A 23,520-nucleotide genomic window follows, 5' to 3' on the forward strand; every position below is an offset into this window, starting at 1 on the left:
AAGAGAAAGACGGAAGGAGAAAAGATAAGGGAAAACTATGGGCTACTTTAAATGTACTTGAGAACTTTGCTTTTCCCTTAGGACATGAACTTTCTCTGCAGCTGCAGCTTGAAGCTTGACAAACAGGCCAGGAAGATGTGAAAGTACTCTAGTTAGCAGCATTGCTTCTCCAGTGGAAAACGGAGAGTCCTAAACGTTACAGTGCTTGAGCCTGAGGTTTAACTAATAGAATGCCTTAATCTTGAAACTGAAGCAGGCATCAGTAAACTGTAGAAGTTTAGCCTGTTGTCACAGAAGATACATGTTTGCATATGATACCATGTACTGTGTTTAACAAAAGAAAACAAAACATTCCAAAAACCTCTTATTAAACATATATCCTGCTTTCTGTTTTGGTAGTAGTGTTTGAATCATGCAAATAGGCTCTAAAGCTTTTAAAATAAATATTATCTATTCTAAAAATGTATCTAACAAAATAAAAGGAATTTTAATTTGAAAAGATTTGATGGAGGAAAGAGCTTCCAAATCTCTAGGTTCATAGGACTAGTGACTCCCTATGCTTGGAAAGCCTTCACTATTTTAATTACATTCTAGGATTCTAGTTATAAACCATACCCATGTGTTGTACAGGAAACAAAATACATAATTTTATCGATCCTTAGTTTCAATAGAATAAAATGAAGATAACCAATAATATTGCAAATAATACAGACTGCTTAGCAAAATGTCTGACACATAGTAAGTTCTTAATATAGACATAGGTACTAAAACAGTTACTATGTGATATTTGAGAGACAGTTTTATCCTTGGAGCAATCAGCTCTTAGATCTATCTACCCAGGGAATCATGGCACATGGGAGAAAATAGAGTATTAATTCAATACCAGTTGAATTAGAATAGCCTTGAAATTTTTGTCCTGATATATAGAATTGTTCTGTCTCAAAAATCTTCTTTATCTAAAAGATACTGTGAACTAATAACATAATCAGTTTAGTGAATGCTTGCTTGCTAGACACCAAGCCTCAATACTTAATTAATTTATTTATTTATTTACTTAATTTTATTATTAATAATAATAAAAAAAGTCTCTACTTCTCAAATAGGGTAACAAAGACTGAGGAACACTTAGTAAATAGTCCAGGTGATAGAAATAATAAATGGTAAATGAAGGATTTGAAAAATTTTAAACTGGAAATTTATTTTAGAGAAACTAATCGCCTTACCTCTGAATTAGTATTTGCGTGATCTGACTCATTCTAAATTATGAGGTCTTGCAATTTATTACTCTTTGTAAACACTGAAACTTCTATAGGTTCGCCCACAGTAGACTGACTACCTTTTATTGAGCTGATTTATCAACCCTCTAGTATTTCTAATTTCTGTATTCTAAAAAAATTTTAAAAAGATGAACTCATAAGTCAACAAAATACCTTAAAATGGTGATGTAATAATCTGAACATTTCTCTAACACTGTAAGAAACTGATTTCTGTCTTTTCTGTTTAGCTCGGATCACAAGAACCTTAAATACTCATGCAGATTGCTTCCTCCTCCTTTATTATGTTTACTATAAATTTGCATTTTTCCCATTATCTTGAAGTAATTTATTTCAGCTTCATTCTTTAATGCAACCAAATAAGTTCTAGAAATACATATTTTGTTATTTTAAAAACGTAAAAAAAAAACCTCAAAATGATTGAGTAAAAAGAAGTCAGTTTAATGCATTGATTCAGATTTCTTCACATTATTTGCAAGTCTATAACTCTACAAAGTAAATTACTTATGCAGAATCAAACAACTGAAAAACTCTTGTAACACAAACTTTTTTCTACATTGTGTAAGATTTTATAAAAATAAGGAAAAATGACAATCTAATAGTGTCCATATGCCATTGTATCAATATTCAACCAAATATTTTATTTTTTAATTATTTTGATATTCATAGAAAAAGTATGGCCCAAATCACTACCAAAATATGATCTGAATCATTATCAAAATATTAAGCTGTATTTTGACCCATTAGATCAAAAGTAAATAATGTCCCTTATCATTCTATGCTGTGAGTATGATTGAGTCCTAATTTGAATTCAGTTTAGGAAACTGTACTGAGAACCTCCTCTATATGTTTGTGTTATGGAAGTAAAATCATGAAGGAGGTATTGTGTCCTGCTCTTAAAAATAAAATGAAAACTCAAAGCAGTTAGCTTTTATCTGTTTATCTATTTATAAAATGAAATAAACACCAAATAACCCAAATAGTTGGTAACGAAAATATTTCACTTCTGGATTCGTTCTTAACCAGGGATGATTTTACCACTAGGACACATTTGGAAACGTCTAGAGACATTTTTAGTTGCTTTAGTTGGAGCAGGGGGAGGAGAGGCAGGATGCTGTCAGCATCTAGTGGGTGAAGGTCAGTGATGCTGACACACATCTATAATACAGAGGATAGTCTCTCATGACAAAGAATTATCAGCCCCCAATGTCAAGAGTGCTGAGATTGAGAAAACTTGATCTAGATCAATGGAGGTTATGCATTAAGATGATATTTTTACATCAAAATTAAATTTATGTAATTTGTGCTCTTCAGCTATAGATCCTCCAAATATTAGTATTAGTAGAGATTGCTGACTCTTAGAAATAAAGAGACAATAAACTAATGAACTAAAGTAAAACTGGAAAAGAGGCATAGACCATGAGCCTTTCCAAGAGGAGTGTAGTATTTCAAAGTTATTATTAACATTTAAATGGCCCTATAAAGGCTAGTACCTAGTGTTCTCATAAAGATACTACTACATCATTTAATCATAAAGTGTTGATTTAGGTATAGTTTTACAACAACATCAACATTATTAGTATCCCCTTAGTCACCTTCTACATATGCATTTTCATCTCTTCCTTGATAAAATTATTGATGAAAATATTGGTGTATGAGACAGTTCTTGTCCACTTTAAGATACAGTTATACTGTGTTTTAAAATTGTGGCAATGTTAGCTGAGAACTTCATTAGAGAGTTCATAAAATCAGTGCTGTTTGGTTACCATTCTACCACAGAGATCCACCGCTGGAAAATATGGTATTTTTCCCCAGATAGATTAAAGAATACATTTTGATGGAATTTCTTTGTAATTAAAGGAAAAACTCAAGCTAAGTTTAAAGTAATGCAAAACTGTACAAGGAAGCAAAATCTCAAAAATCTCAAAATGGTAGTCTTGATAGCAAAATAATTAATGAAAAAACAAGGATGACATGTTTTACGTTAATAAGCATTCACCCTAAACTGAATCAGCTTAAAAAAAGAAGAGAAAAGCATTGGGACTTAGAAATGTGTTTACAGGTCTTCCAGTTCATTTAAAATTTTATATGTTTCGTTAATTTTCTCTCCTACTTCCAACATTTGTGAAAGCAACTAATAATAATATTGTTGCTTCTATAAATTTTATTTATGTCAATCTAATGGGACCTATACAATTTAGCTAGAATATTGGAATTGGTTCAAGTCTCATGTCCTTATCTTAACATACTTACCTATATGTTAGGATACATGTATTCCCAGGGTTTCTAGAAAAACTTCCAGATAAATAATTGTAATTATTTATTACCTTATAAAGAGATAAACTTAACCCAATATAATAGTTTTTAAAATAATTATTTTATGGCATATGATAGGGAAACATTTTGCTGTCTGTATTTATTTTGTTTTTTATTCATTCAAAAATTATTTATTGTGTGCCAGCCACTTTTTACACTACTGAGGAGGTATGGTAATGGACCAAACAGATAAAACATAGACAAGATTTCTTCCCTAAGAAAACACTTGCTGCCACACAGGAGATAAGTAATAAGAGGTAAATACATAAGACACACACACACACACACACACACACACACACAGCGAGAGAGAGAGAGAGAGAGAGAGAGAGAGAGAGAGAGAGAGAGAGAGAGAGAGAGAGAGATTATTGATAGTTTTGCTTAAGATCAGCAAATCCATAAACACCTCCCAGAGGGAGTCATTTGAGCAGAGACCTAAAAGAAGTTAAGTAATGAGCCATGCAGGTATCTGGGGAATGCGTGTTTGAGGCTAAGGTAAAAATTAATGCACATGTCCTAAGTTGGAAACTAATAGCAGGGCCACTGTGGCTAGGGTGGATTGAAGAAATAAAAGACAGTGTTGTAGTTAAAGAGACTCGGGCAAAATCATGTCAGTCTTAATACAATTTATAAATAGAACTTATAAATTTAGCCTATTACCAAGGGTTGAAATGGGATGAAAAGAAAACACCTGATTTCACTAAACTTAAAATAACCAAACACTGCATTCATCATCAGAAAGGGATTCATAAACTACTTACTGGATACTCAAGTGAGTTGGAAACTATTTTCGACAATTAGAGTAATAATATCCATTAACATTTGGGGCAACTGAAGATAGCTCCAGTTATCTTTACTGGTAACATAATACTCTTTTTAAAATTTCTAAAATTAATTTAAATAAGTTTATTTTTCACTTGTATGCCACGTTTGCACAGTAAGCATATGACAGAGCTCCTGCTCTAGATTAATATGTGATCTGGTAGGGAAGATGATACATCCAGAGGACTATGGGAGAACATAGGACCACTTCAAGAGTAATGTGTTGTATGGATGATGGAAAGGGCATAGGGAGAGCATATAATATATATAAATAATATCCAAACGGGCTCATTTTTTGAGAGTGAAAAGAGAGGATATTAATACTCTTTCTGGGAAAACTGGTGTAAATTGGCACTGTTGTAAGCAAATCAGTACACAAGTTAATGATATATCTACAAAATTTCAGAAAAGAAGGGTGAATTGTAAATTAGTGTGACCTTTTTATGTTTAAGTTCTGGGATACAGGTGCAGAATGTGTAGGTTTGTTACATAGATATGCATGTGCCATGTTGGTTTACTGCACCTATAACCTGTAATCTGGGTTTTAAGCACCACATGCATTAGGTATTTGTCCTAATGCTTTCCTTTCCCTTCTCCTCCACACCCCCGACAGACCCCGGTGTGTGATGTTCCCCTCCGTATGTCCATGTGTTCTCATTGTTCAACTCCCACTTAGACATGAGAACATGTGGTTTTTGGTTTTCTCTTCCTGTGTTAGTTTGCTGAGAATGATGGATTCCAGCTTCATCCATGTCCCTACAAAGGACATGAACTCATTCTTTTTTATGACTGCATAGTATTCCATGGTGTATATGTGCCACATTTTCTATATCCAGGCTATCGTTGATGAGTATCTGGGTTGGTTCCAAGTCTTTGCTATTGTAAACAGTGCTCCAATAAACATACATGTGCATTTGTCCTTATAGTAGAATGATTTATAAACCCAGTAATGGAATTGCTGAGTCAAATTGAATATCTGGTTCTAGATCCTTGAGGAATCATCACATTGTGTTCCACAATGGTTGAACTCATTTACATTCCCCCCAACAGGTTAAAAGCATTTCTATTTCTCCACATCTTTGTCAGTATCTGTTGTTTCCTGATATTTTAGTGATCGCCATTCTAACTGGCATGAGATGGTATTTCATTGTGGTTTTGATCTGCACTTCTCTAATAACGAGTAATGATAAGCTTTTTTTCATGTGTTTGTTGGACACATAAATGTCTTCTTCTGAGAAGTGTCTGTTCATATCCTTTGCCCACCTTTTGATGGATTTTTTTTCCTTGTATATTTGTTTAAGTTCCTTGTAGATTCTGGATATTAGATCTTTGTCAGATGGATAAATTGCAAATGTTTTCTCCCATTTTGTAGGTTGCCTGTTCACTCTGATGATAGTTTCTTTTGCTGTGCAGCAGCTGTTTAGTTAGATCCCATTTGTCAATTTTGGCTTTTGTTGCCATTGCTTTTTGTGTTTTAGTCACGAAGTCTTTGCCCATGCCTATGTCCTGAATGGTATTGCCTAGGTTTTCTTCTAGGGTTTTTATGGTTTAAGGTCTTACGTTTAAGTCTTTAATCCATCTTGAGTTAATTTTTGTACAAGGTGTAAGGAAGGGGTCCAGTTTCTGTTTTCTGCATGTGATTAGCCAGTTTTCCCACTACCATCTATTAAATGGGGAATCCTTTCCCCATTGCTTGTTTTTGTCAGGTTACTCAAAAATCTACTGTGTGCAGTGTTATTTCTGAGGCCTCTGTTCTGTTCCATTGGTCTATATCTCTGTTTTGGTACCAGTACCATGCTGTTTTGGTTACTGTAGCCTTGTAGCATAGTTTGAAGGCAGGTAGCGTAATGCCTCTAGCTTTATTGTTTTTGCTCAGGATTGTCTTGGCTTTGTGGGCTCTTCTTTGGTTCCATATAAAATTTAAAGTAGTTTTTTTTTCCCTAGTTCTATGAAGAAAGTCAATGATAGCTTGATGGGAATAGCATTCAGTCTATGAATTACTTTGGGCAGTATGGTCATTTTCATGATATTGATCTCTGGGACACAGCTAAAGCAGTGTTAAGAGGGAAATTTATAGCACTAAAATGACCATATGAAAAAGCAAGAAAGATCTAAAATCGACACTCTAACATCACAATTAAAATAACCAGAGAAGCAAGAGCAAATAAATTCAAAAGCTAGCAGGAGACAAGAAATAACTAAGATCAGAGAAGAACTGAAGGAGATAAATACACACAAAAAAAACCTTCAAAAATCAATGAATCCAGGAGCTGGTTTTATGAAAATATTAACAAAATAGACTGCTAGCCAGACTAACAAAGAAGAAAAGAGAGAAGAATCAAATAGATACAATGAAAAACAATTAAGGGGATATCACCACTGATCCCACAAAAATACAAACTACCATCAAAGAATACTGTAAACACCTCTACGCAAATAAACGAGAAAATATAGAATAAATTGATAAAATCCTGGACACATACACCCTCCCTAGACTAAACCAGGAACAAGTCGAATCCCTGAATGAACCAATAACAAGTTCGGAAATTGAGGCAGTAATTAATAGCCTACCAGCCAAAAAGAGCCCAGGACCAGGCAGATTGACAGCCACATTCTACCAGAGGTACAAAGAAGACCTGGTACCATTCCTTCCAAAACTATTCCAAACAATAGAAAAAGAGGGACTCCTCCATAACTCATTTTATGAGGCCAGCATCACTTTGATTCCAAAACCTGGCAGAGAAACAACCAAAAAAGAAAATTTCAGGCTAATATCCCTGATGAACATCGATGTGAAAATCCTCAGTAAAATACTGGCAAACAGAATCCAGCAGCACATCAAAACGCTTATCCACCACAACCAAGTCGGCTTCATTCCTGGGATGTAAGGCTGGTTCAATATATGCAAATCAATAAGCATAATCCATCACATAAACAGAGCCAATGATAAAAACCACATGATTGTCTTAATAGATGCAAAAAAAGATTTTGACAGAGTTCAACAGCCTTTCATGCTGAAAACTCTCAATAAACTAGGTACTGATGGAACATATCTCAAAATAGTAAGAACTATTTTGGACAAACCTGTAGCCAATATCATACTGAATGGGCAAAAGCTGGAAGCATTGTTGAACACCAGCACAGGACAAGAATGCCCTCTTTCACCACTCCCATTCAACATAGTATTGGAAGTTCTGGGCAGGGCAATCAGGCAGGAGAAGAAATAAAGGGTGTTCAAACAGGAAGAGAGAAAGTCAAATTGTCTGTATTTGCAGATGACATGATTGTATATTTATTTAGAAAACCCCATAATTTCAGCCCAAAACCTCCTTAAGCAGATAAACAACTTCCGCTAAGTCTCAGGATACAATATCAGTGTTCAAAAATCGCAAACATTTCTATACACCAATAATATAGACAAGCAGAGAGCCAAATCATGAGTGAACTACCACTCACAATTGCTACAAGGAGAATAACATACCTGGGAATATGACTTACAAGGAACATGAAGGACCTCTTCAAGAACTGCAAACCACTGCTCAAGGGAATAAGACAGGACACAAATAAATGGAAATAATGTGACTCTTAAAACCTTGTTTGAGGCAGTAGTACTTGTACTTGGATTGTGTCCAAGCATGCAACTGGGCAGAGGAAGGTGGGAGTGCAGACTAGAGTCTAGGGAAATAACATGATGAAAGACACATAGATTTGAGAATCACTCAATTTAAAATGAAGCACTGATGATAGTGAAGAGTGGGTGATAGTATCAGATGGTTAAGAAAGAGTTGGGTACAGGTATGACAGCAAACCAGACTATCACAGATTTTAAATTCTATGACAAATAGTTCCATATCAGAGAGCCATTTAAGGACTATTAGTAGGCATGTGACATGTATAAAGAGTAAAAGTACTCCTAACCTGTAATTTGATATGAGATTGGAATACTGCAGAGCAACATATACTATAACATTTACAGATATTTTAGTTCTGCATAGTTGATACTTTTTGCATGGTAAATCAGAACAAGAATAGAATATGGATGTATGACTGTCCTTCAAAGTCAAATGCCTCCTTTATATATATATATATATATATATATATATATATATATATATATATATTTATATTTTCAGGTAAGAGGTTATGTTTCCTGAAGTTTTTTTAGAATGACTGCTAGGATAATTCTGCATAGAAGGTAAACACAGTAAAAATAAAACGTGTGTGTGTGTGTGTGTGTGTGTGTGTGTGTGTGTATGTAGGCCAGAATTTTCAATAATAATGACATTTTGAGCATACTTACTATATACCTGAAATAATGATGTTAACACTTTTTTTTTAATGAAATTTCCCACAAAATCCTATGAGTTAGGTGTTACTATAATCATTTCACAGATGAAGAAACCAAACTGAAGTAATCATGTAAACAAGCTCAAGACTGCACAGCTGCTAGGTGATGGTGCAAATATTCAAGCATGTTTTTGCATTGGTATAAAGGCATCTTTTTCCATGGTGCCACATTACCTTACACGATCATTGAGTTGAGCCCCGCGTGTCTCAGTTCTTCCACAGAGGTCCCAGCTGGAATAGGAATCCAGGCACTTAATACACATTTCATGTCACTTTACTATGATACAAATTGTATTGCTAACACCAGTGTTCAAGTTTTTTATGTTTTCACTACAAAGAAGGCATAAGTACAAGCATGAAAAAAAAAATCTATCTTCTCACCCTGATCACTGTTTGACATAAAGTATCCAGGTTTTTCTTGATTTCCAGTTTAATAGTTTGTGTGCAGTCACAATTTCTTTGGGTGATCCCCACCAATAAAAATCTCTCAATCTCGTCTTTAACAGTCATCTCCTAAATCAATGTTTTGTGAATAAATTTATTCACCTAACAACTGGTTTGTATTCTTGAAATTTTCAGTAATCCCTACAGATACACAGTTTTCCTATTTCCACAACTACAATATTGTATAACTCTCCTGGGTTCCCAGAAAATTATAGTATTTTTATTTAAGCTATAATAGTTTCTAGTCTTGAGATTTGGGAAAATATCACCGAGTCAATCACCAGAATTATTAATTAACCCACAAGCTAGGAACAGAGGCTTAGTGGGAAAAATACATTACGGAGCCCACACTTGTGGAGAATACACAAAACACATCTGAGTGATCCATACTCAACAAAGAAATCTGAACACGTTTAGATTTTAAAAAGTCAATCTCCACTGTAACTTGAAATTAGAAAAACTGATAAAGACTGACAGTATGGGAATTGACCAAGGGAAAGCCAGTTTAGAACACCAAAGCCTAGAAGACTACTGGACAAAAAAGAAAGAGAAAGGGGAAAAATAACTTAGGGAGAATCAACAATTTATCATTCCATTAAAACCTTTCATCCATGTATTCTATAGTATGTGTGTTACATATATCTCTGATAGAACATGAATATTAGGTTCAAAACAATGGCCACTCAATTACTTTATGACAATTTTTTCCAAGGTACACTTTCTTTCTTATGTGTTCTTTAATTGTTTAAACCCCCTATTAGTACTAGACCTTATTATTTTACAGCTATGCAAATATCAAAATACATTTGCAAAAAATATGGTCTAATAAGACATTATGATAAAGTCTACTTTGCAAATATATTTTGATGATAATTTGATGAAATTAACTACATCAATTTCGAGATTATGAAATTAACGTAGATATAAACATAATTATAAAAACTAATATTTAAGTGCAATTTAACATGATTATGAAAATGAGTATATTTTAATCATAAATATGATATAAACCTGATTATAAATGTGATATAAGATATGAACAAAATTATAAAAAATATAAACATGATTATAAAAATTAAAAACTATGTGATTTTACAGAGAAACCCCTTGTAGAATGAGAGAGAAAAATGCATTCCTAATAGTTTTTGTGCTTTTCATATTACTAGCATAACTCATACCACCTTTTCTACTTTTGAAAAAGAACTCAACTCAAAAAACCCCAGCTAAAACTTTCATGTTATGTGCATATGAATTAATAGTAATTTAAGATTTATTACAGTGATTACATATCAACAGAGATAAATATGTGTTTTATGATTAGGGTTTTTTTTTGAAACAGGTGAGCCATAGACACAAACCCTTGATGCAGAAAATAAACCATTTCAGTGCCTGTTGATAAATAGACAGTATCCACTATTTCTACATGGTGCATGGCAATGTGACAAATAAATTACCTTCATTAAAGATTTGCATGAAGGATTAATGAGCATTAGTTAAGCCATAAAAGCACAAAGAACATTTTTGAAAAATTACATTGAATAGAAGAATAAGTTGAGGGGCAGATAATCTCGTTATAATAATTTATCTTACCTGAAGATTCTCTGCTGTACCTATATGATAAATGAACCCAAAAGCAACTCAAGTTCCATATTTAACACAGATTTAGGCAATGCACAGCTCTAGAGGGTTTTGTCCTCTGCGACTCACCTATCTATAAGGGGGATAATTTATAAAACTCATATTTGTTTCTGTTAATATTTAGAATGCAATAAATCTTCAAATTTTCACCATAAAATTTGCATAACATGAAATTAAAATGAGTTAAAAATTTTTAAAAATTCATAGTGAAAAAATGTTGTGTTTTAAATACCTGCCTTATGAATTTTCTTTTGCTTTTAATTCATCGAGCTAAATTAAAATTTAATCATTCTTGTTACATATAAATGACAATTATCTTTTGGATAAAAGGTAATATTTTACTAAGTAAAACATAGGAATAGAAGAAAACTTTATTTTGCTAACCAAGTTCTTAATTTTCCTCCATTTGGAATGTTGTCCAAGATTAAACTGTCTACACATCAAGCACTGCCATCTTGTGGACTGCCATTGATTCCAGAAAATACAGGCTAATTTAAAAATTATTATCTGTGCGACTTTTCATGGTAAAATGTTTGGACAACTCTGTAAATCCTAATGTAAGCGGAGATGAGGAATAGTATCCTTGTTTGTAACTGTGCAATAATAAAACTTTTACATTTATGAACATCTGTATTTCAGGTACGCCGTGCTGGTATTTTATAGTAGGTCTCTACCCAGCAGGCCACATTCTTACTGTTTTATATGGTTAAGACTTGTATGGGATTATGACTATGGTTTAATTACAGTGTGACTTAATAGTTAATAGAAATAATCACCAGCCTGCTTTTGTTCTGGACTGGTGAGTGAAATCTGGACACTGATCTAATTAGTCACTATTTCAAACATCAAACTTTTATTTGCAAAATTATATCTCATGTATATAAAACTCCATCTAGTAAATATTTGAAACCACTATTTACCAGGTTTCTTTTTCTCTTTTCAATAAAGATTGATGCTTTGTAGTAATTCTTAAGCAAGTTATTGGCAACTCTATATCTTAGTTTTCCCATTTGTAAAATATGGTTACCCATTCCTATGAGAATTAAATGAGTTGATATACATAGAACACATTGCGTGGCATATTCTAAGTGCAGTGCACATTTACTAGATTGTATTGGTGCTCCATCCAGACGTTCTCCACCCGATGCTTGCACACATCCAGCAGCTGGTATGAAGATTGGCTGCTTCCTCTTCTCCAGAATATTTGCCACACCTGGAAAATCGTGCTTCCTGCCCTCACGGCACTCTACCTGCCCCATCCAGCAGCTAATAACTTACGGATACAGGGGAGAGGGTGCAAATAGCCTTTGCTGATACTCTTTGCCTTCTTTTGCCTCACTTAGCAATGCTGCAGTGAAGCCTGCATTTGAGAACCCCAAGTGAGATCAATCTGAAGCTAATCTCCAACAGAGACCACATCCTTGGTTAGCTTTATCTTTTTTCTCCCTCATCTTACCTTGCTTCTCTTAATTTTTCCTCCTGGAAAAATTTTGTTGAATCCTATTTGAGAGGCCCCTTCACTGACTCTATTTCTATAAACCCACTGTAAGACAATAAGTGTTTACTGTTGTTGTTGTTGCTGCTGTTGTTGTTGTTATGCACGCTGGTGTCCTGATTTAATGAAGGATAAATGCTGAGATTACTTTCGTCATGTCCAAAGTTGAACGGAGTCCGTGGAACGACTCCATAGCCTTTCAGTAGTTCTCTCTATGTATGTTTTTTTAAGCTAACATTTTCACAAGTTTGATAAGCACATTAAGGTCATATGCTCTGGCAAGATTCTGGGGCACAAATAGTCTGTTATTGATTAGGGCAGGGATTTGTGGGCATTATCAATGAATTACGGGAAGCCAGGAGTGAAATCTTTTTAATGCAAAGTTCGAAACCTAAGCTGAGTCTGTGCCACTGACTCTTGCACACTGTTGAGTAAATGCTGGCCCTAGACCTGCTAAGAGCTTACAGTACAATACAACGTAATTTAAAAACCCCTTAGCAAAGCAAGAAATTTAGGCTGCCTTTTGAAAAGGGTTAGCAATGACCTTTATATCTAGACACAGGACTCCTGGGATAAAAATGCCCTCCACACTGTGAAGTATTCCACAGAGAAAATAAAAATAGCTCCTGTCACCCAGTTGGTATAATCACTTGAACGCTAGAACCTGGAATTCCCTAGCTCAGACCTGCTTAAGTCGTGGATCGTAAGATTTGCCAGTTTAGTACTGTTTCTATTATATATATCCTTTTATTTATCTTATGTTTTTCTAAAGGTGTTTTGAATTACATGCACGTAAAATATTTTCCTGTCTTGGTGACCTAATTATGAAGAACTCTGCTTCTTTTGAGTTTAGGTAACAAACATAATGAAAATACATGTCTCCAAAGCATAAAAAAGAAAATTATTACTTTGTTTTGTTCGACCAAGATAACTAAAATTTAATGTAATGATACAGACTACTTTGTTTTAAAGTAATTTCATTTTTAAAACATACAACAGGTATTCTCTTTTGCATTCTTCACAGTATCTTTTAAAATATCTTCATTCTGAGGCCGGGCACAGTGGCTCACTCCTGTAATCCCAACATTTTGGAAAGCCGACGCGGGTGGATCACGAGTTCAGGAGATCGAGACCATCCTGGCTAACACGATGAAACTCCGTCTCTACTAAAAATCCAAAAAAAAACCCCAAACAAACAAAAAAACAGCCAAGTGTGATGGTGGGCGCCTGTAGTCCCAGCTACTTGGGAGGCCAAGGCAGGAGAACGGCGTGTATCTGGTAGGCGGAGCTTTCAGTGAGCCAAGATCGCACCACTGCACTCCAGCCTGGGCGACAGAGCGAGACTCCGTCTCAAAGGGGAAAAAGAAAACCTTGATTCTTTGTCTTGGTACTAACAAAGACTCAGACAGCTTTATTCTATTGTAACTCTCAGGATCTTTGTCTCTGGTTGTGTTTTTATAGATGAAACTTTTGGCGCATGGAAATTGAATCCAATTGTACGAGGTACAAGGTGAATTTGTATTCTACAAAACTGTGCTTTATACTAGATAGTTTATCCTGAGCCAATAGCTCCCCTTACTGAGCAGTTTCTGAATGTTGGACACTCATTTAAGTGGCTTGTGTAATCCTCAGCATTACTACCATGTAGACATTACTGTCCTATTTTATGAATACTGAAACTAAAGTTTAGGAAAATTAAATTACAATAATTAAAGAAGATTAATATAATGATAAAATATAGGCTTATAGTGAGGAGAGAAATGTTAATTTTCCCTCTGACTCTAATCAGCTGTAATTTTCTCCTGGTTCCTTCACCTATGTGAGCCTCAGACCTTTGATGTTGAAGATGACTAAAATAATAACTATATCTATTTCTATACATGAAATATTTCATTTAACTTGCCCTTTCTCCCATCAGTTTTAGTTTACAGATAAGAAGATTAATGCTTTAGCAAAATTAAATAGCTTTCCCAAAGGTCATGTAGTTGATAGGTCATGCAGCCATCTTTGAATGCCTGGTCTCTGTGATTTTGAAGTCCATGGTCTTAGTTACTCACAGTGCTAACTTCTAATGTGTCTGTGTGTGATAGGGAAAGTGGGGGGGCACATACTAAGGGAAGAACTAGGTTAAAAAAAAAAAAAAAACATGAAAAGTGTGTGACTCATGGTAAACTGTTATGCTAATTTTTTCCCAAGTCTATCTGATATTTTCATAATATCCCCAAATGTGCTTTGCATATTTCATTACTACTTGTTGATATCCCAGTTGCCTTGACCTCAGCTCCCACCCCAAATGTAGGAGCCCAAATGATTTTTCTATATGATCCATTAAATAACTTGAGCTGCCAATCAGCTTCCTCAACAAAATATCAATAAGCATGCTCAATCAGAGGCAGACAATTGGTCATCCATGAGGTTATTAACCTCTGATAGGGATTGTACTACCTAAAAATTTAATATCCCTCACCTCTAAGATTTCATCTAACTTACCTAATGGAATAAATCATGAAAACACTTCATAGTACCTTTGTAAAAATGATCCTTTTCTCTTTTGCTCATTCACAGTACATTCCAGATTGTTAAACTGTCTATATTACTATAACAAATAGGGACTCAGTGTCTTTATTTCGGCCAACATTAAGCATCCTCTTTGACTCATATTCTCAAAGCCAGAACAAGCCAATTTAGATCTTAGGAAATTTGTAATGAAGTTTAATATGTGAAAATAAATCCGCTCTTGTTCTTGAAATTTAGAGAGTTTTATATAAATAGATTATAGATATATTTCTATCTCAACTATGCATTTATTCACCAAATATTTATGGAGCAACTACACACCAAGTATCCTGTTGAGTTTTAAAAATATAATGATGAAGAAGGTAGATTCAGTCTCTGCTCTGCCAAGAGTAATTGACATGGCTAATAGTGACATTTTCTGTTTCCATTAAGGTACACATCAGCAATGGAAAAATATATTTCCCACCAATTTCAGGTTGTCCCTTATGCTCAGTAGTAATGAATAATTAAGTGGACAGTTCTCTACAGTTTCTATCATAATGTCATTAATTCAGAATCCAAAGCGGTAGGATTGGGTACAAACTTTCAAAAAAGAAAATAATTGTAGTGACAATTTTTAAAACCCTATTTTTCTCTGGGAATGTACTAAGTTATCCTATTTAATTATCTTCACTTCAATTAAGTCACCATGAAAGAGAGGAGATGAGTCATAATGGATGATGGAATTATGAAAATAAATATTATTAAAAGACAATTTGTAAATATTAAAATGCTCCTGACATATACTCTACCAGGCAGCATGAGTAAAAATTAATACAAGATACAGAAAATAAATAAATGAAAAACTTGAACTATTTAAAAGATAAACTAAAAGTTACATATTTTTTATTTTTTTGATTTGGGGTCTAACTCTATCATCCAGGCTGGAGCACAGCGGCACAGTCACAGCTTATGGCAACTTTGAACTCCTGGCCTCAAGCTATCCTCTCACCTCGGCCTCCCATAGAGTGGGGATTATAGGCATGGGCTGCTGTGCCTGAACAAATGTTACATTTTAATAATGAAGAACAAGTTATGATTTTTGGCAGATAAAACATTAAATCTCATATTATAGAAATAACAAAAACAATTAGGGATTTTGGAAAATAAGGCCTGTTAACCGAGAATCTTACCATAAAGTTGAGCATTTTATAGAAATATGGAAGCTTCTGATTTTTAAGTTCTTTTTCTTTCTGTACTTATAGGGATAAAGAAAATAGACTCCCGGGGAGAGTTGCATTGTTAATTGGGTCTTTGAACAACTCAGATGCTATATCCATTGCGTTCTCTCCGAATTCTTTGGCCCAAAGCCTCTGATGTGTACACACATTATTAGAAAGAAGAATGGTTATTTCCCAACATGTAGTTATATTAAAGAATGTTGAATCACATGTGATTACTCACTGAAGTTGTTTTCAAAGACTTCAGAGGGTCCAATATGCAGTTTCATTCCCCTTTTTCAAACTTTTGTTGTTGTTGTTGTTGTTAATGGCACTTCTGTTAAGAGAAATGAGCATCATTGCCCACATGTGTACTCCTGTTTTTATGCACTCTGTAGTTGTGGAAATATATCACTTAAATAATCATCTTATTTGTCAGGGGAGCAAAGAGAAGATCCTGTGTTTATTGACACTGAATCAATTGCAGCAGTTGCATAGAAAGTCTGAAATACTTGAATCCATAAAATCTGGACATTCAATTAGGGCAGGAGACAGCTGACCTGGAAATGTTCTCACTACCAAAATTTAGAAATGGTGACTGAAATAAAGCAAAGATAATTTCAATATGTAGCTGATCTCACAAGAAAGAAAAGGAAATCCCCAAGTAGCAGAAACAAATAAGAACTGAAATCCAAAGCATACTCTGTGATGTTAACCCTGAGGAGATCTTGGAAGCAAGGTACATTTTTCACATGTTACAGAAGTAGACCCTAAAGTCTAAAAGTTAAAGGATGAATGATCATGCTAGGGCAAAGGACAAGTCCTTGGGTCTGCTTGAGAATGGAAGTTGAATAACAATGTCTGACCAAGTCAGACCCCAGATGGAATGATTTGTTGGTTCAGAGTAGAAGACAAAAATTCTCCAATGAGAAGCCAAACGCCTATGCCGCACATGGATTTGTGTCCCAAATGTATATTACCATATAGTATCAAAAATACCTGATTGAAATTTAGCATAAACATTGATCCTTCTGTTGCAATTGCTTTTGGTGTTTGAGTCATGAAGTCTTTGCCCATGCTTATGTCCTGGATGATACTGCCTAGGTTTTCTTCTAGGGGTTTTTATGGCTTTAGGTCTTACATTTACGTCTTTAATCCATATTGAGTTAATGTTTTAATAAGGTGTAAGGAAGGGGTCCAGTTTGAGCTTTCTGCATGTGGCTAGCCAGTTTTCCCAACACCATTTTGTATACCTATGTAACACACCTGAATGTTCTGTACATGTTTCCCAGAACTTAAAGTATAATAATAAAGCAAACTACATAGAAAAATGGGGGAAAAATTGATCTCAAGTAGGATTTGTGCAAAAGCATTCTCGAGGAAGACTTTCATAACGTAGATGCACAGGATATCTCAAAGTGGTCATTGTCTGCTGATATAGGGATTACTCACTGAAGAATCACACCAAGAACTTCTAAAACATTTTAGTTGCTTTAGATCACCATACCATTAGAAAAAAGAGCCTTAAAAAATGGGAAAATCATAGTTGACCACCTAATATCGGTATCTTCTGAAATGAATGCCACTACTACTAAATTTTTACCACTTAATAGATAAGCATGCATTCAATTATTTTTAAGGGCCAGGCACAGTTGGTATGGAAGAAAGTGACATATAAAGCTAAAGAGTGTGGCACCAGAGCCAACTATACTTTACTATTTCCCTGAAATATTTTATAGTTCTCAGATTACAATATAATACTAAAATTAATTATAGACTTTTTATGATTACTTTGAAGACAGTATTAAATAAATGTGAATAGATAATGGAAAACCTTATAGGAGAAAGTAAAGAGGAATGTTAAAAGGTGTTTAGCTCAGTTCAATATTTTCATTTTTGGCACTGGCAGATAATCCACTGCAAACTCAGGTTGTCAGCTCTTCTATTGTGTAGTATTTCTACTTTTTATACTTTTTGGAATTATGAAATGCTTCACTACATGAAACTGAAAACTTATTTGAAGAACTAAATAAGCATTTTTGAGTCTCCAAATACTTACCCGTCTGTAAAATCTGAGAAAATGTCAATTTTGTGTAAATATTTTTCTCCTAGTCTAAAATTACTAAACATTGATTCAACAAATATCAGTATAACAGAAACAGTATTTTTGAACTTAATGAATGATTACCTGTAGTTGTTAGTTGCTTTCATTTTTCTGAAACTTTAAGTAATATAAACCAAAAACTAAGAAAACCCTTATTTTATATTAGATTTTAGTAAAATAATAAAAAAGATTTTAGTAAAATGTAATATAAAATAAATACATACTAAAATATATGAATTAGGTGTGAATGACAAGTAACACTTTCATTATAGCAATTAAAGGAATTCACATTGTTAAATGTGAGAAAGCCTTGAATTTAGAGTCTAGTTGAGCTCTATGAGAACAAGTGAAAGTATTTCAGTTATACTTTAGGGAGTTCCTTCGAGTAAAGTAATGTGGATATTTTAAATAAATTGTTAATAAAATATTAAATGTACTGAAGGCTGCCAACTGGGTGTCGGTAACTGTAAAAAATGCTTTTCTTTATACACTAATTGTTAAAATATTTGATTTTGTATCTGTATATTGTAATTATGCATTAATACAATATAATATTTCAAAATTCTCAGGCTTCTGCTAGAACTATAACATATAATTTTATTTATTTATTTATTTATTTATTTATTTATTTATTTATTTTTTGAGTTGGTATCTCACTCTGTCACCCTGGCTGAAGTGCAGTGGTATGATCTCAGCTCACTGCAAGCTCCACCTCTCGAGTTCATGCCATTCTCCTGACTCAGCCTCCTGAGTGGCTGGGACTACAGGTGCCCACCACAACACCCAGCTAATTTTTTTGTATTTTTAGTAGAGACAGGGTTTCACCTTGTTAACTAGGATAATCTCAATCTCCTGACCTCGTGATCTGCCCGCCTCGGCCTCCCAAAGGGCTGGGATTACAGGCGTGAGCCACGGCACCCAGCCTATATAATTTTTTTAATAATAAATATTAGCAATATCTTGCTTAGAATCAATGTTCATCTCATCATTGGAATTCTTCTGTTGAAAACAGACCTGAAAATATTTAAGTATCCACTACTCCTTCAGACTTGTTTTATATCCTCTTTACTGTTTTTCTTGTATTTAAATGGTGCACGTAGAAGGAGCTCCTAACGTGGTAATTTTTGGTTAGGATGGGATGATAACAGAAATGTTACTTTTCATGTTTTATGAATGCATATTATTCATTAAGCTCTTAGGTGCATTGTCTTGTTTGGAGCTTATGAAGTACGTAATATTATTCTAACTATATGAATTTTAAAAATGAACCTCAAAAAGTTAGTTAAATACTGACTCAATTTAGACCATCACTAAGTAGTAGAGTCAGAACTTAATGATACTGTCTCTGAAAGTCCCAGTGAACTTAAGCTTAATTTAGAAATTAAACTAAGTTACAAAATGGGATGTGTGTAGAGGAGAAAATTTGGACAGAAGACATGTAGTTTGCCTTTCTTTGATAAGTTTTATTGCTTAAGTGTCCCATCTCATACCTTCTTTACAATAAGGTCTATATCTCCATTTTCTTATTTTACATTGTTTCATAGGTTTGGGTAAATTTTCTTCATTAAATTGATCTTTGAGAATGGGGAATTGTCTCTTCTCTTTCTGTTTTCAGGTTATCATAGTTCTGAGTACCTAAAACATGTTCAATACACATTGGAATTGAAAGAATAAATAAATGAGTCAAGTTCAGACATCCTAAGAAATATTTCAGATCTCACCGTAGTCATTAACAATAATCCTTTGAATATAAAATACTAAATTATATAGCTCCATGGATCAAATATGTGTGACCTTGCAATATATCTCAGGCTTTGTTGTTTGAACTTTTTCTGTTAATGAAAAAATAAAGTCTTTCATTGACCAAATTTTGTGTATTTTCAGAGATCATCTATAGCTGGGTATTTAATGAGTTCCCTTCCTTTGTGGCGGAAGACAGCCGGCGGTTCATTTCCCAGGAGACAGGCAACCTTTATATTTCTAAAGTCCAAACATCAGATGTTGGCAGCTATATTTGTCTGGTGAAAAACACAGTGACGAATGCTAGAGTCCTTAGTCCTCCAACGCCACTCACTCTACGTAATGATGGTAAGTTGCTTGGCCCATTAAAAAGGTCAGCCAACTCTAATTTGGAAAATAAAGATGTATTAATGTGTGTGTGTGTTTTTTAAGAACTGGAACTTACAAATAAAAAGACATTTGCCATATTTAGAAACTACATTTTTAGGCCATGTTTATATATACCTTAGAATAAAAATTTTGACATAAGAAAGTGATGATCCATGGATGAGAAATACTCACCATAATGCTACTCTAATGCCAGAAAGCGAGAAAGAATCTGAAAAAAAAGAACCATAATAAAGACTCCACAGTTCTTTCCTTTGCTCTTGAGTGCCTCTATATAGCATATGTGTATGAATTGAAACCATTTTATGGATCCACTTTTCATTACATTTTTATTTTAGCTGCCTTCAAATTGAATGCTCAGGTTTTAATACTTCATGGTATAGTTATAATTGTTATTATTACTCTTCTAATAATAGGAGCAGTTGGAACTTTAACTTTTAAGTGCAAATCAGGCAGAAGTGATGACTCTATAATTATAGGTATTGCCATCTATCCAAAGTATCTTCAAATTTAAACACCTCATTTGTATTTACAGACATTTACAGTTAAGCGTTGCATTAAAGAAGTCAAGCATTATATTATCATTGATATATGATGTGCAGTTTGCTCTGTCATGCAGTAAAAAAAAATCTGCGAAGCTGTTATTAAGAAGTAAGCTTGAGAAACCTGATTGATTGTGAAGCTTAAAAAATAATCTATTTAAGTGCTGTTTTTTCATATATTTGTTTTTAGAATATATGCTGCTGGAATGTATGACCAGAGCTATATCACAAGATTTTTGCTTACCACTTAGTTTATTTTACACTTTGTTGTTTATGTGTGTGTGTGTGTGTGTGTATAAATATGTTTATATATAAGTATATAAACATTTAAATATGTGTATGTAAACAACACAGTCTATGAAATTTCATGAATTATGAAGTATGTATTATACATACATAGAGATACACAGCATTTTTTATATATATATATACACACACATATATATATATAATAGTAACAACTCTATCAGGTAAAGGGTAAAAATGTAATATTCATTTTAAAGAGGTGAAAGCCAGTATTAAGGAAGTGATGAAAATTGGTAAAGGCCTCACAGTTAAGTAATGGCATGGAGAACCAGGTAGAAAAAAAATGGTGACTTGGAAACCAATTCACAGGCTACTAAAACTAATCAGCCAAGAGGTGATAAATGACTGAACAAAAGCAGTGATGGTAGCACTGGAGGACAGGAAACATAATTGGGATATTAAGAAGGTAGGATTACCAGCATTTGATAATTAATGAATTACAGGCTTTGGAGTAGGAGGCAGCTAGCATATACAGCAATTTCAAGGCTTTAGCATAGTTCATTGAATGGGCGATGATTCTCTTCACCAGAAAAGAACACAGCTGAAGAAATACAGAAGCAGATAAAAATGAGGAATTCAGTTTTGAATATGAGATACAGGGTACATGGGAAATCCATGAGGAAATTGGCAATAGGTAATCACATATCTGTTCCTAATACCCGTAAGAGAGAGCTGGGCTACCGAAAGAGATTTAAAGGTCATCATTGTGTATTACATCACTGTGGAATAATGTGTATATATTATGCCAACTACAAGATTATGTAAGAGGGTCTGTAGATTGAAAATAAAAAAGAAATGCAGTTTTACAGTTTATCTAATTAAAAGTCTTGAATTAATTTTCTGTAAGCCATTTCTCCAAAACTTCTGAGCCCTTTTCTCCCTGATTTCTTAAGAAATGAATGCATTCTTATCTTAAAAGTGTAACTTTTTTTGGCTAACAGTTAATTCCATTTTCACTATCTGTATAATAATACTTTATATTTGAATAGTACCTGAGCTTGAGGAGGCTCTTCTACCTTCTTTTCACACCAGAGACCTCTTTCTATACATTGCCTGCCCATCACAAGGGAGAGTAGCACATGTGTAAGTCAATGTCCATGTGGAAGAGTCTTGCACTTTTGTTTCATGGCCCAGATATATCACTTAACTTTACTTTCCACCTTCCATGGGCAAACATTTCAGGAATAATCATTTGCTGATATTTAAATCACTTTGTTTCTGTGTCTTCTGTTGCCCTTGTTTGGCAAAACCCCGACTCCAATGAGCTCAGTTATACTCTACTCTGTGATTGCCTTGAGATTCTGAAAGCTATCTGAAAAGTTTACACCCACCAGGGTTTCATGATCATGAGTTTCAAGTGAGCTATCAACATTGCCATTCAATCCCACCGAGTTTCTGTGGATGGCTTAATTTGCTACTCCCCTCCGCCCCCCCAGATTTTTGGAAACTTCTCTGCTTTCCTTAGACTGGATTGCCTCACAACCGCTGCTTCACAAAAACTATGTACCTTATTAAATCATCTTTCTGCTAATAAAATTTAAATATAACTGCATCTCCATCTGCATTGTTATCTCCCATCCTATTTCAATAGAGATAGTATACTCTCCATCCTCCTATTACAACCAGTTCCTCCTTCCTGTGCTATTGAGAATCATTCCCTCTGGCCTTTTAGAAAATTACTCTGTAAGTCATTGCTTCTTATATAACAAAATGCTATGTCAGTAAACCAATACTGTTTTGGTCATTATATTAATTGAAGTGACTGCAGCAGTTGACATTGTTGACACTTTTTTCTTTTACAAATGTCTGTATTTTCAAAAAGTCATTATTTGAAAAGTACTATATAGAAGGCTCAATAAAGCAAGTATAAATCAATAAAATAAAACTTATTTTAAGGTTAACATTTAACAAAAAAACAGGTGGTAAGCATCTGCTAAATTTCTATTACATCATTCAGTAACAGTCTTATTTTTTACCAGAGAAGCTACAAAATTTACATTTTTTTTCTATAACTTACCTAAGGCTATTGCTTTCTTGGCTTTTGTTTGTCCATTTGTTTTAAGTCAAGGTGACACATCCATATTGAATGAATGTAGTGACATAGAAAAACAAAACAAAAACCCCCCCAGAAAATCCTACTCACCTCTCCCTGACATTAAATCTCACTCTGAAGAGCCAAACTTCTAACTTCCCTTTTATGCTGTTGTTGTTCCATAACGTTCTCATAAAATGCTAGAAAATATCTATGCATTTTGGTTAATCAAGCTTAAACAATAACTGTTTATTCCTTCATTTGATAAGTATGCATAAGTTTCTTCCTTCCTCTAGTTTAATATGCATTTTTAAGTTTACTGTTGCTTATCTTTTAAACTTTAATAATATACTTAAA

At 33.9% G+C, this 23,520-nt stretch overlaps 1 protein-coding gene across 5 annotated transcripts in view; it reads left to right on the forward strand.

The window, feature by feature from the left end:
• Positions 1-23,520, forward strand: part of LOC105484296 (contactin 5) — a 1,362,583-nt gene that overhangs the window by 923,605 nt on the left and 415,458 nt on the right. For all 5 annotated transcript variants that reach the window (XM_071075496.1, XM_011745800.3, XM_011745801.3 and 2 more), the window contains one exon: positions 20,041-20,244. In XM_071075496.1, coding sequence (XP_070931597.1) covers positions 20,041-20,244 — 204 coding nt within the window. The remainder of the gene's footprint in view (positions 1-20,040; positions 20,245-23,520) is intronic.

Source organism: Macaca nemestrina, chromosome 12 (genome assembly GCF_043159975.1).
Source record: "Macaca nemestrina isolate mMacNem1 chromosome 12, mMacNem.hap1, whole genome shotgun sequence".
Classification (NCBI taxonomy): domain Eukaryota; kingdom Metazoa; phylum Chordata; class Mammalia; order Primates; family Cercopithecidae; genus Macaca; species Macaca nemestrina.